Source organism: Toxotes jaculatrix, chromosome 13 (assembly GCF_017976425.1).
Source record: "Toxotes jaculatrix isolate fToxJac2 chromosome 13, fToxJac2.pri, whole genome shotgun sequence".
Classification (NCBI taxonomy): Eukaryota; Metazoa; Chordata; class Actinopteri; family Toxotidae; genus Toxotes; species Toxotes jaculatrix.
In genome coordinates this window covers 3,652,987-3,667,915 of record NC_054406.1, presented here as the reverse complement: position 1 = coordinate 3,667,915, position 14,929 = coordinate 3,652,987, and the positions used below count along the sequence as shown (strand labels likewise).

Sequence of the window (14,929 nt, the reverse complement as noted above, 5' to 3'; positions counted from 1 at the left end):
GTAGGTTATAAAACATTTTATAGGTGACCCAAGCTGCTGTAGCACAACTTCAGAAGATCATTAACAAGCTGAATGATTCTGTACAGTCAGTGTTTGTTCTCACTGTGTGTCACCTGCTACATCTGATCTTTTCCTGAATTGATAAACGTTGTTACAAACTTGACTTTGCAACATATAGCTCCAGTGGTTGATTATAATCAGTATGTAACTTGCACATGTTCGATGTGGAAACTTGAAGCCTCCAGGTCACAAACACTGAGAACAGACTTTACAGTGAAGTAGGAGACGTCTTGTGTCCAGCAATATTTAATATACATAGGTTCTATATTTAAACAACGGCTTCAAACACGACTCAGCTGATCACACTGAGCAGACAGACAGAGGACGAGTGGATGATGCTGCAGGACGGGTTTGAGCAACACAAACATGCAGACTCATCTTGTTCACAGAAAAAGTAGAAAAGTAGAATACATGTTTACAGAGGTTTGTGTGCAGCGGTACAATAATTTACATACAACTGAGCAACTTCATGTGAAGAAAATCATAACAGGCAAATTTTCCTTGATAAATCATTCTGCATTTAATAGATTTGCATTTAATAGACCAATGGGACGTCGGTGTTTGACAGATTTAAACAGACGTCTTTAAATGTTTAAAACAAAGAGAGAACACAACAAACATATGTAATGTGTGATATGCAATATGTACCTTGCACATGTTTGATGTGGAAACTTGAAGCCTCCAGGTCACAAACACTGAGAACAGACTTTACAGTGAAGTAGGAGACGTCTTGTGTCCAGCAATATTTAATATACATAAGTTCTATATGAGGGAGGAGCAGATGTTATGTAAAGAAACATTAACAAGGAAACTGAAGGTTTTTGTAGAAAAAATAAAACATATCAGACACAAAATGTTATTCAGAGTATTTTTTACATGCATCAGGAGGGAACCTTTAAATGTTTGCAGATGTTTCCATTGAATTTGACATTAGCTTTATCAAAAACATCATCATGCCACAGATTGTTAAGTTGGCTGAGGACTCAACCTTCACTGGATTTCACACACATGTTCTTGTGTCACTGTCCATTTTCCTCATGTTTCTCACAAATTATTCTTTGAGATGCTTTGCAGGACTTATCCCACCAGGTCTTCAGGTAATCATCTTCTTCTTTCCCCGACCCCATCCTCACACAGTCCTCTCCATCAGGATTCTCCTCTTTCCAGTTATCCGGCTCCCAGCTGGCCCAGAAGGTCAGACTAAGAGATGAGAAACAGAAAGAAGTGGATCAATAAAAACTGATAACTTTGAACTGGAAAAGGACAAAACTGTTTTCACAATACTCAAACCTTGTGTCCAGTGGTGAGCCGTCCACCCAAAACCATTTGCCCTCTTCCTTTGAGTCTGTCAGTCCAATCCAGAATTTTTCCTCTGTATTGTTAATTTCCTCTCCCACTCTATTCACCAGGAATATCTGAAGAGGAAAAGTTGATGAAACTGACTCTGTGAGACTTTTCTGAGCTGAGATGATGAAACATTAGGATCTGATAAAATGTGTGAGAACATGAACCTGCAGCAGTGTTTCATACCTGCTCCTCTGTGCTGTCTATCTTAACCAGGTCTCCTCCTTCACGTTGGCACCAACGTCTGCTCTGTTCCCAGTTTGCAGAACTGATGGAGAAAAGATAGCACTTTCCTCCATGTTGCTCCCAGCCTCTGTCACACTTCATACATGGATCATCTTTGAAGAGATTACAGCAAAGACTTCAGTCAGATGGAAGAAATCAATGTTTACCTGTGATTTAGAAGCAACAGGAATTTTAAAAGTAGAGAGTTTGAATCTGAGAGCAGCTGAGACGATCAGAGGACGTAAATGAAATCGATAACTTTTTTACTTCAGTATATTTTGGGCATATAGGCTGCACCGTGTTGATTCTCTCTGTTCAATCAAAAAAAAACTGTCACTTTCATCAGTCATTCATCAGGATTGTCTAATTTTTCAGGACCTGAACAAACAACTAACAAAAATCTTTCACACTAGTCAAAGACATTGAGTTGAAACATGAGGAGAAATCATTGGAAAACAGAGTGACATCAGCCGTCTGTCACCTGTTGGAATTAAACTAAAGAAAGTTATAAACCATCCAGATGTGTGACGTGTTAAAGTGACCTGGTACAGCTGAATGAGACTCTCAGGACTGAACCTTGTTGACAGCTGTGATCCCGTGCAGACCTACCTGTGAGGTTTCTTTTTACAGCTTCGTACTCTTCTCTCAGTGTCTGGAGATTTTTCTTGATTTGGAAATTATCAAAAGCTGCTTTTCAAAAATAAAGTAGTCAGTAAATGTCAGTTCTCAAATTAGATTTTTGCTGATTTCACAACATTTTTAAAGCAGTAAAATCTATTAAATGCAGAGTGATCCATCAAGAAAAGTTTGTCTGTAATGACTTTCTTCACATGAAGTTGCTCAGTTGTATGTAAATTATTGTACCTCTGCACATAAACCTCTGTAAACATCTGTTCTACCTGTGGTTTTCTACTTTTACTGTGAACAGGATGAATCTGCATGTTTCTGCTGCTCTGTTCCATTTACTGTGAATCAGCCATTTGATTGTTTTGAAAGTAAAACTACATCAACAAAATTGTACAAACTCACAGAGTCGGTAAATAACAATGGCAGCAGCTGCCAGGAGAGAACAGACAACCAGCAGGGCCACTCTCTCTGAGGTGACCTTTGACCTTCTGCTTGAGTTTGTGTGTTTGGAGGCAGGAACTTCACCTGTTGAACATTTAGAGGAGACACAGATGTCACAGGGACATGAGACATGGATACAGACAATACACAGAGGGTATTTATGGCATCTGTTCATCAACCAGTGGTGACAGTGATTAAATACAATTTACAGAACAGTACCTGCACTTTACTGGAGTATTTTAATTTTCTTCTACTTTATATTTGTAGTTCACTGTATTTCAGAGGAAACTGCCTGAAAACCAAGTTAACTTTTAGAAAGTGTTTTGGATCAGGGAAAATCAGTACTTTGCTATTTTAGCTTACAAACTGAATGAAACCCCCAAATATTCTTGGACATGGTTCACATATAAATTATTTAAACTGTCCCTGAATAAGAGACAAATCACCACCAACTTTTCAAATTTTACACCAACTCCTGAAAACAGCACGTTCTGTCAGTGAGCTGCCTTTGCAAACATAAAGGTTTAAATCAGTCATTAAATTTAAAGTCACTGAATCATAAAATTGAACAACTGGTCTCAAATGACGCCAATGTTTTTCTCTAAATTCTGCCGTGCCAATGAAGTATTCTGCTTTTAATACCAAGTATCTTCAAGCGTGAATTGACCGGAAGCTGTTTCTTATATCTGATAATCTCATTAAAAAGATAAACCTCAAACTCAGCTTCATTTCACTATTAACAGCAGAAAAAAACGAGTCCTGTTTTTTCCTCTTCTTCCATGGTGATGAATGGTTTCTGTGCACATGTCAAGCATGTATCACACCATTTACAAAAATATGAACAAAGCTACTTACACCTTCCCACATACAGTGAGTCTCAGTCTACCCTACACATGCTCAGTGCCGTCTTCTTTTAGAAAGACCTGAGAAAATCAGCTTTAAGTTGCTCTGTGACAAACAATCACAGCATCACTGGTTATTACCCTCTGTGTCGCCCTGTGAACGGAAGCTGTTTCTTATATCTGATAAACTCATTAAAAAGATAAACCTCAAACTCTGCTTCATTTCACTGATAACAGCAGAAAACTTTTGTCCTGTTTCTTCCAGTTCTTGGCAATGGTGATAAATGGTTTCTATGCACATGATGAGCTCTGCGAGACCCTGTATCACATCTATTTATTTTTTATTTATTTGTGATAACTATGCTACTCGTCAGTTTAACATTTACAGAAATGCTCTGTGACAAACAATCATCATCTTTTAGCTGCAATGTTGTGTTTTATCGTGTGTGTAACTTTGTGCACACTCCTGTGAACGGAGCAGAGAGATTGAACTCAGTGTGTCAGTTCATTTATTTTGCTTTTGACTAGAATTCAGTGTTTAACCTGTCGGCTGTTTGCCTCACAGTTCACCCTCCTGTTGATTTAACAGCATCACTGGTTATTACCCTCTGTGTCGCCCTGTGAACGGCTCATTGTGCTGAGTCTTCAGGATCCCGACTTCACTGTCAGTCGATGAGGAAACTTTCTCTGAAACAAAAAGCCACAGACAGACACTGATCAGCTTATAGAGAAAACGTTAACAACATTCATGTAAGCATCATGTTCAGGACTCACCGCTTTAATTTCACCTTCCTGCTCTTTTTTAGGATTTTTAAGTTCACACCAACGTGCAGCTCTCCATCAACATCTGCTTTTCACCACTGAGTGATCATCAGCTCTCTGATGTAAGTGCTTCACACCTCTCACTAAAACAACCACTTCCTGTTAAACTCAGAGATGGGGAGGAGAATCTAGTTGTTTCACAGTTTCATTATCATTAAAGCAAATTTACAGTCAAAGCAGACGTGGACGTGTTGCCCTCTTCTGGTCCTTTTATGTTTGTCTTGACTTTATTTCTATTATGGGCTTTTGCTCCTTTTGCTCCTTTTCCCTGTCCCTTCTCTTTGGAGCAAAAAGTTTTGTTTTCTTTTCATTTTTTAAACCTTTTCATAAACTCAGCTTCCATAGTTTCAACTCTGTTACATCTGAACTTTTCTTGAATTGATAAATGTCTTTAAAAACTTGACTTTGCAACATATAGCTCCAGTGATTGATTATAATCAGCTGAGCCGTGTTTGAAGCCGTTTAAATATGTAACTTGCAACCTCCAAGAAGAAACATTAACAAGGAAACTGAAGGTTTTTGTAGAAAAATAAAACATATCAGACACAAAATGTTATTCTGAATATTTTTTACATGCATCAGGAGGGAACCTTTAAATGTTTGTGGTTGATGAAACTGATTTTGTGTGACTCGACTTTTCTGAGCTGAGATGATGAAACATTAGGATCTGATAAAATGTGTGAGAACATGAACCTGCAGCAGTGTTTCATACCTGCTCCTCTCTGCTGTCTATCTTAACCAGGTCTCAGCCAATTAAACCAATTTAACATTCAGAAAGTGTTTTGGGGGTTAGGGAAAATCAGTACATTTAGCTTACAAAGTGAATAAAACCCCCAAATATTCTTGGACATGGTTCACATATAAATTATTTAAAAATTACCACCACATAAATTTGATGGTTGTAACTGACATCTTTGTTAATTCTTTCCTCTAAATTCTGCTAAACCAATGAAGTTTGCCTGTTTTAAATACCAAGTGTCTTAAAGTGTGAATTGACAGGAAGTTGTTTTTCAGAGCTTAAAAAGCTGAACCTCAAATTTGACTTCCTTCAGAAAAAGAAAAAGTTTTTACTATGAACAACAGAAAATATTTAGTTCTGTTTCATCCGGTTCTTACATATGATAAATGGTTTCTATGCAAATGTAAAACTTTTATCACATCTATTTATTTTTTATTTATTTGTAATAACTATGCTACTCGTCAGTTTACCAAAAATATGAACAAAACTACTTACACCTTCCCACATACAGTGAGTCTCAGTCTACCCTACACATGCTCAGTGCCGCCTTCTTTTAGAAAGACCTGAAAAAATCAGCTTTAAGTTGCTCTGTGACAAACAATCATCATCTTTTAGCTGCAGTGTTGTGTTTTATCGTATGTGTAACTTTGTGCACACTCCTGTAATCCATCAACATCTGCTTTTCACCACTGAGTGACCATCATGAGTTTATGGTTGAAAATAGGTTATAAAACATTTTATAGGTGACCCAAGCTGCTGTAGCACAACTTCAGAAGATCATTAACCAGCTGAATGATTCAGTGTTTGTTCTCACGGTGTCATCTGTTACATCTGATTGTTTCCTGAACGGAAGTGTTTGAAGCCGTTGTTTAAATATGTAACTTGCACACGTTTGATGTGGAAACTTGAAGCCTCCAGGTCACAAACACTGAGAACAGACTTTACAGTGAAGTAGGAGACGTCTTGTATCCAGCAATATTTAATATACATAGGTTCTATATGAGGGAGGAGGAGATGTTATTTAGAGAAACATTAACAAGGAAACTTAACAATCTGTGGCATGATGATGTTTTTGATAAAGCTAATGTCAAATTCAATGGAAACATCTGCAAACATTTAAAGGTTCCCTCCTGATGCATGTAAAAAATACTCTGAATAACATTTTGTGTCTGATATGTTTTATTTTTCTACAAAAACCTTCAGTTTCCTTGTTAATGTTTCTCTAAATAACATCTGCTCCTCCCTCATATAGAACCTATGTATATTAAATATTGCTGGAAACAAGACGTCTCCTACTTCACTGTAAAGTCTGTTCTCAGTGTTTGTGACCTGGAGGCTTCAAGTTTCCACATCAAACATGTGCAAGGTACATACTGATTATAATCAACCACTGGAGCTATATGTTGCAAAGTGAGGTTTTTAAAGACGTTTATCAGTTCAGGAAACAATCAGATGTAACAGATGACACCGTGAGAACAAACACTGACTGTACAGAATCATTCAGCTTGTTAATGATCTTCTGAAGTTGTGATACAGCAGCTTGGGTCACCTATAAAATGTTTTATAAACTACTTTCAACCATAAACTCAGTTTCTTGTTTGTTGTGTTCTCACTTTGTTTTAAACTTCATCAACTTTAAAACTATGGAAACCACTGATCCAACATCTACAGTTTATAAATACAACAAAAACTTTGTTTTGTGTGCTGAACTGTCAGTGTTTGTATCACACTGAGCAGACAGACAGAGGACGAGTGGATGATGCTGCAGGACGGGTTTGAGAAGTGTCTGTGGACATTACACTTTCTCCTGCTGTAAAATCTGTTCTATCTCACAGACTTCTCCATCAGTGAGGAAACTATGGAAGCTGAGTTTATGCAAAGGTTTAAAAACTGAAATGAAAACAAAAACTTTTTAGTTTAACAGGGGGAAAGGGGCAAAAGCCCATGGTATAGTGTAACGTCCATTTTCCTCATGTGTCTTACTAATACTTCCTTAATGTTCTTTGCAGGATTTATCCAACCAGATCTTTGGGTCATTATGACCTGGTTTCCCCCCAATTCTCACACAGTCCTCTCCATCAGGATTCTCCTTTGTCCAGTCACACGGCTCCACACTGGCCCAGAAGGTCAGACTAAGAGATGAGGAACAGAAAGAACTGAGTCAATAAAAACTGATAACTTTGAACTGGAAATGGACAAACCTTGTGTCCAGTGGTGAGCCGTCCACCCAAAACCATTTGCCCTCTTCCTTTGAGTCTGTCAGTCCGATCCAGAACATGTCCTCAGGATGTTTCATTTTCTCTCTCACTCTATTCACCAGGAATATCTGAAGAGGAAAAGTTGATGAAACTGATTCTGTGAGACTCGACTTTTCTGAGCTGAGGTGATGAAACATTAGGATCTGATAAAATGTGTGAGAACATGAACCTGCAGCAGTGTTTCATACCTGCTCCTCTCTGCTGTCTATCTTAACCAGGTCTCCTCCTTGACTTTGGCAGAAACGTCTGCTCTGTTCCCAGTTTGCAGAACTGATGGAGAAAAGATAGCACTTTCCTCCATGTTGCTCCCAGTCTCTGTCACACTTCATACATGTTTGATCTTTGAAGAGATTACAGCAAAGACTTCAGTCAGGTGGAAGAAATCAATGTTTACCTGTGATTTAGAAGCAGCAAGAACTTAAAAAGTAAAGAGTTTGAATCTGAGAGCAGCTGAGACAATCAGAGGACGTGAATGAACAGTTTTCTGTCCTTCACAGATACAGTTCACTGCCCATGAGCAAGGCACCTATCCTGCCACTGCAGCTACAGTCTAACATAGTGTATCTGTCAGTCCATCACTGCTTCTTTAATCATCAGCAGAAGGTGCAAATATGTGAGAGGAGAAATCAATAACTTACTGATTTTTACTTCAGGATCTTTTGGGCATATAGGCTGCACTGTGTTGATTCTCTCTGTTCAATCAAAAAAAAAGTGTCACTTCCATCAGTCATTCGTCAGGATCATCAGTTTTTTCAGGACCTGAACAAACAACTAACAAAAATCTTTCACACTAGTCAAAGACATTGAGTTGAAACATGAGGAGAAATCATTGGAAAACAGAGTGACATCAGCCGTCTTTCACCTGTTGGAATTAAACTAAAGAAAGTTATAAACCATCCAGATTTGGTCCAAGATGTGTGACGTGTTAAAGTGACCTGGTACAGCTGAATGAGACTCTCAGGACTGAACCTTGTTGACAGCTGTGATCCCGTGCAGACCTACCTGTGAGGTTTCTTTTTACAGCTTCGTACTCTTCTCTCAGTGTCTGGAGATTTTTCTTGGTTTGGAAATGAGCAAAAGCTGCTTTTCAAAAATAAAGTAGTCAGTAAATGTCAGTTCTCAAACAGTTTTGGATCCAAACAACATTAGATTTTTGCTGATTTCACTAAATTTCTAAAGCAGTAAAAACTATTAAATGCAGAATGATCCATCAAGAAAAGTTCTTGTCTGTAATGATTTTCTTCACATGAAGTTGCTCAGTTGTATGTAAATTATTGTACCTCTGCACACAAACCTCTGTAAACATCTGTTCTACCTGTGGTTTTCTACTTTTACTGTGAACAGGATGAGTCTGCATGTTTCTGCTGCTCTGTTCCATTTACTGTGAATCAGCCTCTCGATTCACTAAATCTACATCAACAAAATTATACAAACTCACAGAGTCGGTAAATAACAATGGCAGCAGCTGCCAGGAGAGAACAGACAACCAGCAGGGCCACTCTCTCTGAGGTGACCTTTGACCCTCTGCCTGAGTCTGTGTGTTTGGAGGCAGGAGCTTCACCTGTTGAACATTTAGAGGAGACAGAGATGTCACAGGGACATGAGACATGAATACAGACAATACACAGAGGGTGGTTATGGCATCTGTTCATCAACCAGTGGTGACAGTGATTAAATACGATTTACAGAACAGCACCTGCACTTTGCTGGAGTATTTTAATTTTCTGCTACTTTATATTTGTAGTTCACTATAATTCATTGGAAAAGATTGTACTGTTAAATCTCGTACATTTATTTGACATTAGTTACCAGCTACCTTGTAAATTCAGATTATTAATAGAAAATTATAACCAACTAATAAATCATGATGTGTTACCATAGATTTATCCACCCAGTAGTTAAAATGAGCCCCACCGTTACCAGCTGTGATACTTGAAGTATACTGTGATGTTATACAGCCCAGTGTTCATGTCAAATGATGCTCTGACCAGTCCGTAAGCTCTGCAGTGGGTATTGAACCGTGCCGTCATGAGTCGGAGAGGTGACACTATTCTCTGTTCCTGACCTGAAGTTTTATCAAACTGTCCTAATGCACTTTTAGATGTTTTTAGTATTAGTAGAGTAATTCTACACTGTGACATTGATCATTTTACACAACCATTGCCAACATTACCAGTTGAACCAGCAGCTCTCTGACATGATCTCAACACAAACAGAACATTATAAGTGTTTATAAGGGTTTTATTTTTTTGCAGTGCTGTTGCATTGGATTGTTTGAGATTACACAGATTTTGTGCTGTTGTGTCGACCCCCTACATCTGCACATATTCAGCTACAAAGCATTTTCGCCTTCATGCCTTAATTTGTTTTTGTAAATGCAGTTTATTACAGAAATGTTTTTTTATTTGGCCATAAGGCGTAATAAAAATGGTATTATCCACAGTTTCCTTTGTTGATATGCAAACCTGGAGTTTGTTTATTTGTTTTGTTTTTGTGTTTGTTTTTAGAGGTAACACTTTAGTCAGTCGTACATTTTGAGCACATTTTCACGCCCACACATGAACATCTGACTGGTGTTTTGTGCGTGGACAAAACCATTATTCACTCCACACTGCACTGATGCACGATTTCAACACTAAACTTCAAACTTCCTTGTTGTCTAAATATATTAGTTTTAAGTATGAGTCATCTTTATGGTGAACTTATTTTTTTTTCTCTGTTTCAACATCGCTTGAGTTGAAGCCTTTTTGACTGATGGTGTCGAGGCAGTAAAACAGGCCTATTTTATTATAATCATTTAAGAAGCACACTGAATACCAATATTCAAATGATCATCAAGCTTTTTAGATATTTGTGTGATATACTTCAGAATTATATGGTAAAAAAATCTCTAGAATTGTGAAACTCTTAAGTTGCAGAAAAAAATCAGCAACTTAAAACTGATCTTAAAGACGAAAAAACAACCTCTTGCTTTTCCTTAAAATCTTATAGTTAGGCTTCCAAAAATAAAGATTTAACTCAGTCTATCAGTTCATTTGTTCAGTGTTTAACCTGTCGGCTGTTTGCCTCACAGTTCACCCTCCTGTTGATGTAACAGCATCACTGGTTATTACCCTCTGTGTCGCCCTGTGAACGGCTCATTGTGCCGAGTCTTCAGGATCCTGACTTCACTGTCAGTCGATGAGGAAACTTTCTCTGAAACAAAAAGCCACAGACAGACACGGATCAGCTTATAGAGAAAATTTTAACAACATTCATGGAAGCATCATGTTCAGGACTCACCGCTTTAATTTCACCTTCCTGCTCTTTTTTAGGATTTTTAAGTTCACACCAACGTGCAGCTCTCCATCAACATCTGCTTTTCACCACTGAGTGACCATCAGCTCTCTGATGTAAGTGCTTCACACCTCTCACTAAAACAACCACTTCCTGTTAAACTCAGTGATGGGGAGGAGAATCTAGTTGTTTTAACAGCTTCATGTTCATTAAAGCAAATTTACAGGCAAAGCAGACGTGGATGTGTCGCCCTCTTCTGGTCCTTTTATGTTTGTCTTGACTTTATTTCTATTATGGGCTTTTGCTCCTTTTCCCTGTCCCTTCTCTTTGGAGCAAAAGTTTTTGTTTTCTTTTCATTTTTAACCTTTGCATAAACTCATGACTCACAAACTCAACTCTGTCACATCTGAACTTTTCCTGAATTGATAAACGTCTTTAAAAACTCGACTTTGCGACATATAGCTCCAGTGATTGATTATAATCAGCTGAGCCGTGTTTGAAGCCGTTGTTTAAATATGTAACTTGCACATGTTTGATGTGGAAACTTGAAGCCTCCAGGTCACAAACACTGAGAACAGACTTTACAGTGAAGTAGGAGACGTCTTGTGTCCAGCAATATTTAATATACATAGGTTCTTTATGAGGGAGGAGCAGATGTTATTTAAAGAAACATTAACAAGGAAACTGAAGGTTTTGTAAAAAAATAAAACATAGACACAAAATGTTATTCAGAGTATTTTTTACATGCATCAGGAGGGAACCTTTAAATGTTTGCAGATGTTTCCATTGAATTTGACATTAGCTTTATCAAAAACATCATCATGCCACAGATTGTTAAGTTGGCTGAGGACTCAACCTTCACTGGATTTCAGACACATGTTAAAGCGTAATGTCCATTTTCCTCACGTTTCTCACAAATACTTCTTTGAGATGCTTTGCAGGATTTATCCAACCAGATCTTTGGGTCATTATGACCTGGTTTTTCCCCAATCCTCACACAGTCCTCTCCATCAGGATTCTCCCCTGTCCAGTTGTCCGGCTCCCCACTGATCCAAAAACTCAGACTAAGAGATGAGGAACAGAAAGAAGTGGATCAATAAAAACTGATAACTTTGAACTAGAAAAGGACAAAACTGTTTTCACAACACTCAAACCTTGTGTCCAGTGGTGAGCCGTCCACCCAAAACCATTTGCCCTCTTCCTTTGAGTCTGTCAGTCCAATCCAGAATTTTTCCTCAATAATGTTAATTTTCTCTCCCACTCCATTCACCAGGAATATCTGAAGAGGAAAAGCTGATGAAACTGACTCTGTGAGACTCGACTTTTCTGAGCTGAGATGATGAAACATTAGGATCTGATAAAATGTGTGAGAACATGAACCTGCAGCAGTGTTTCATACCTGCTCCTCTCTGCTGTCTATCTTAACCAGGTCTCCTCCTTCACGTTGGCACCAACGTCTGCTCTGTTCCCAGTTTGCAGAGCTATTGGAGAAATAATAGCACTTTCCTCCATGTTGCTCCCAGCCTCTGTCACACTTCATACATGGATCATCTTTGAAGAGATTACAGCAAAGACTTCAGTCAGGTGGAAGAAATCAATGTTTACTTGTGATTTAGAAGCAGCAAGAACTTGAAAAGTAGAGAGTTTGAATCTGAGAGCAGCTGAGACGATCAGAGGACGTGAATGAACAGTTCTCTCCTTCATAGATACAGTTCACTGCCCATGAGCAAGGCACCTATCCTGCCACTGCAGCTACAGTCTAACATAGTGTATCTGTCAGTCCATCACTGCTTCTTTAATCATCAGTAGAAGGTGAAAGTATGTGAAAGGAAAACTTAATAACTTACTTATTTTTACGTCAGGATGTGTTGGGCATGTAGGCTGCACCGTGTTGCATTTTTTTGTTTCACAACTTCTCCCTGTTTTGAAAGACGATTAAAAAAGATTTAATCTGATCAATCATTTATCGGGATGGTCTGATCAGAAAGTTAACACATCATAAATGTTGTGATGAAACATAAAGAGACATAAATTTGGAAGCAGATTCATATCAGGCTTCACCTCAGAATTAAACCGAGGAAGCAACAAACTATCTAAATTAATCTGACACATTTAACGTGACCTTGCAAACACTTAAGCTGACTAAGGCTTTTAAACTGTTTCTGTAATAAGCTTACCTGTGAGATTTTTCATCTTTGCATGCTCATCTTTCAGCTTTCGGAGAGTTTCTTTGGTTTGTGTGTTTTCATTAACTGGTTTTCAAAAAAAAGAATTTATAGTCAGAAAATATTAAATAACTGTTTAGTAAACAGGTCAGTACTTAATGATGAGCAGGAGTCTGTTGATCAGAAGAGAGTCAATAACTCAGAGGGGTTTTTATTAAAATGAAGTGCTCTTCATAGAAATTGGATTGCAATAAAGATTTTCATTGGTTTTACATGAACAATTAAATAGAACTAAAAAAACTCACAGGTAAAACCAAGAGCAATAACAGCAGCTGCCAGGAGAGCACTGAGAACCAGCACTGCCACTCTCTCTGTGGTGATCTTTGATCGGCCATTTGACACTGCTGGTTGTTGGGAGCCTGTTCAGCAGCAGACGAGACAGGAGGTTTACCTGCACTTGAATGTCCAGGTAACAGTGAGTTTTCTCCAGTAAACTAATTATTTTAAACTTTGGGTGAATTAGAAACCTGGTTTCTGTAACTAGAGCAGGAATTTTCCTGGAGAAAACCATATGTTTTTATACAGAATTTGATTTTACTAAAATAAATAAGGTAGACAAAAGAAGAAACAAAGTTTTCCCTGTAAGTTTAACACAATAAAATGACAGCTGCACAAACTACTACCTCTAAAATGATCATCCGGCTGAATCAACTGTTTCAATATAAACTGAACATTATAGCCTTCAGGAAGGAGAATTATTGCAGGACTGTTGCATTAGTCTTACTATTACATTAGACTGCACAGTCCTCTGTCTGCACATACTGAGCATTGCCTCCTGCCTGCAGGAACCAGCCTGTTTCAGACTTTTTTATTTTTTATTTTCTTTAATCAAATATTATTTTTAATTCTAAAATTAGATGAAATTGGGTGAATGTTTAGTAAAACTAGAAGGAACCTAAGCACAAAGAAACAGGAAAAGTGAGGGCTTGCACTTGTCTAACTGCTGATTTAGTTCATGTGAGATCTATCATCACTGCCAGTTCCTCATTTTTCCTCAGCCCAGACTTTTTACGCAGTTTTAAATTCAACTAACAGACACTTTCTTCACCCAGTGTTTGACAGTTGTGTGCTGTTACATATTTTTAGTTATATTAAGTTGTGAAAGTTCATAAATTCCCAGTCTTATTTTTTCAATCAACAATCAAAAACCTAAAGATAATCAAGTTTACTATTATAGAAGATTAAGAAAACCAGATAATATTCACATTTGAGAAAGAGGAAGTCTTAAATTTTTACCCTTTTTGCTTGAAAAAGTGTCTGAAATTATAATTTGATTGTCAGAACAAATGCTGACTAATTTTCTGTCAGTCAACTAACCACACCACCATACCATGCTGAGGACTAGCTGTTTGTTCCACAACCTACCAGGCAGCTCTGCAGTTTTCACGACCTTTATTTCAGAATAAGTGGTTTCACCCGGGGGGGAACTGGTCACTGTAACAAAAAACAAAAAACAATTAAAAATTAAAATAAAAAATGAAACTGCTTTTGAATGTGCTGCTAATGTGTGTTGACCTCTGATAAAGTTCATGTTTCAACATTTCCTTTCTCTACTTAAAATCTGACAAACAAAGGAAACAACTCTTTGGAAGTTAAGTCCACCAATTCAAAGACGATTCTGCTATGAAGATAAGACTTTCAAAATGAAAAGTTCAGGACTTTTGCACACATTAATTTGAACAGTCAGTATACATCTTTGTCTTATTCTTATATATACTTTACCTTTTTCTTTTTTAAATACTTTACATATAACTTTAAGACATTGTATAATAATTTACCTACCGCTGGCTTTTCCCTTTCCTCTTGTGAACTGGACATCAGAGTACAGTACATCAGCTTCAGGCATTTTCTTCTCTGTGATCATCATTTGAAAGAGAACTAAATTTAAGTTTGACAGCATAGTGTTGAAATCCTTCCTCTCACACTGAAGGGTGGGGAGGGCTTTACAAACTCGCTTGTTCACAAGAATGAGATCTTCCTGGAACCCATTAGGTTATTTGGAACAAATGATGATTAATACTCTAATGATGAATTATAAGACAGATTAAGAGTTGATTCTTTTTAAAAAAT

At 37.7% G+C, this 14,929-nt stretch overlaps 3 protein-coding genes across 11 annotated transcripts in view; all 3 read right to left on the bottom strand.

The window, feature by feature from the left end:
* The window catches only part of LOC121191727 (hepatic lectin-like), a 29,467-nt gene extending 14,704 nt beyond the window's left edge, over window positions 1-14,763 (bottom strand). For 4 of the 6 annotated variants that reach the window (XR_005895132.1, XM_041053083.1, XM_041053082.1 and 1 more), the window contains exons 1-5: window positions 14,642-14,763; window positions 14,225-14,293; window positions 13,105-13,218; window positions 12,812-12,886; window positions 12,537-12,553 (exon numbers count right to left, since the gene is read on the bottom strand). Coding sequence is in view for 5 of the 6 variants with exons in the window: in XM_041053083.1 (XP_040909017.1) it covers window positions 12,537-12,553; window positions 12,812-12,886; window positions 13,105-13,218; window positions 14,225-14,293; window positions 14,642-14,759 (393 nt within the window). In the remaining variant the exon portion in view is untranslated. Of the gene's footprint in view, window positions 1-651; window positions 1,049-11,490; window positions 11,699-11,788; window positions 11,914-12,033; window positions 12,186-12,481; window positions 12,554-12,811; window positions 12,887-13,104; window positions 13,219-14,224; window positions 14,294-14,641 lie in introns of those variants that run through there. The other 2 variants (XM_041053078.1, XM_041053079.1) reach the window with 2 other exon arrangements.
* LOC121191730 (hepatic lectin-like) lies at window positions 652-4,821 on the bottom strand. 4 transcript variants are annotated; one of them, XM_041053094.1, is made up of 7 exons: window positions 4,314-4,821; window positions 4,145-4,226; window positions 2,659-2,781; window positions 2,239-2,319; window positions 1,591-1,742; window positions 1,351-1,475; window positions 652-1,260 (listed from the first exon to the last, which is right to left on the bottom strand). In XM_041053094.1, the coding sequence occupies exons 2-7, from the start codon at window positions 4,170-4,172 to the stop codon at window positions 1,080-1,082; spliced, it is 690 nt and encodes a 229-aa protein (XP_040909028.1). In that variant the 5' UTR covers window positions 4,173-4,226; window positions 4,314-4,821; the 3' UTR covers window positions 652-1,079. The 4 variants fall into 4 exon arrangements, with proteins under 4 accessions (XP_040909028.1, XP_040909029.1, XP_040909026.1 ...); XM_041053095.1 differs by having other exon boundaries at window positions 2,239-2,316; window positions 4,314-4,668; XM_041053092.1 differs by lacking the exons at window positions 4,145-4,226; window positions 4,314-4,821 and adding an exon at window positions 3,681-4,124.
* On the bottom strand, window positions 6,001-10,754 carry LOC121191734 (C-type lectin domain family 4 member E-like). The gene is made up of 8 exons (XM_041053103.1): window positions 10,641-10,754; window positions 10,472-10,553; window positions 8,797-8,919; window positions 8,361-8,438; window positions 7,997-8,050; window positions 7,547-7,698; window positions 7,302-7,426; window positions 6,001-7,232 (listed from the first exon to the last, which is right to left on the bottom strand). Exons 2-8 carry the CDS (start codon window positions 10,497-10,499, stop codon window positions 7,094-7,096), a joined length of 699 nt encoding a protein of 232 aa, XP_040909037.1. The 5' UTR covers window positions 10,500-10,553; window positions 10,641-10,754; the 3' UTR covers window positions 6,001-7,093.
* Window positions 14,764-14,929: the final 166 nt, after the last annotated feature.

Excerpts from the sequence above, each read along its gene's own strand:
- LOC121191730 (XM_041053092.1), bottom strand. The coding sequence starts at position 3,840 with ATGTGCATAGAAACCATTTATCACCATTGCCAAGAACTGGAAGAAACA. Across the intron at positions 1,476-1,590 it reads TAGACAGCACAGAGGAGCAG|ATATTCCTGGTGAATAGAGT; the intron begins GTATGAAACACT and ends TTTCCTCTTCAG. Across the intron at positions 1,261-1,350 it reads GGCTCACCACTGGACACAAG|TCTGACCTTCTGGGCCAGCT; the intron begins GTTTGAGTATTG and ends CTCATCTCTTAG.
- LOC121191734 (XM_041053103.1), bottom strand. The coding sequence starts at position 10,499 with ATGAGCCGTTCACAGGGCGACACAGAGG. Across the intron at positions 8,920-10,471 it reads TTCACAGGGCGACACAGAGG|GTGAAGCTCCTGCCTCCAAA; the intron begins GTAATAACCAGT and ends AATGTTCAACAG. Across the intron at positions 7,233-7,301 it reads GGCTCACCACTGGACACAAG|TCTGACCTTCTGGGCCAGTG; the intron begins GTTTGTCCATTT and ends CTCATCTCTTAG.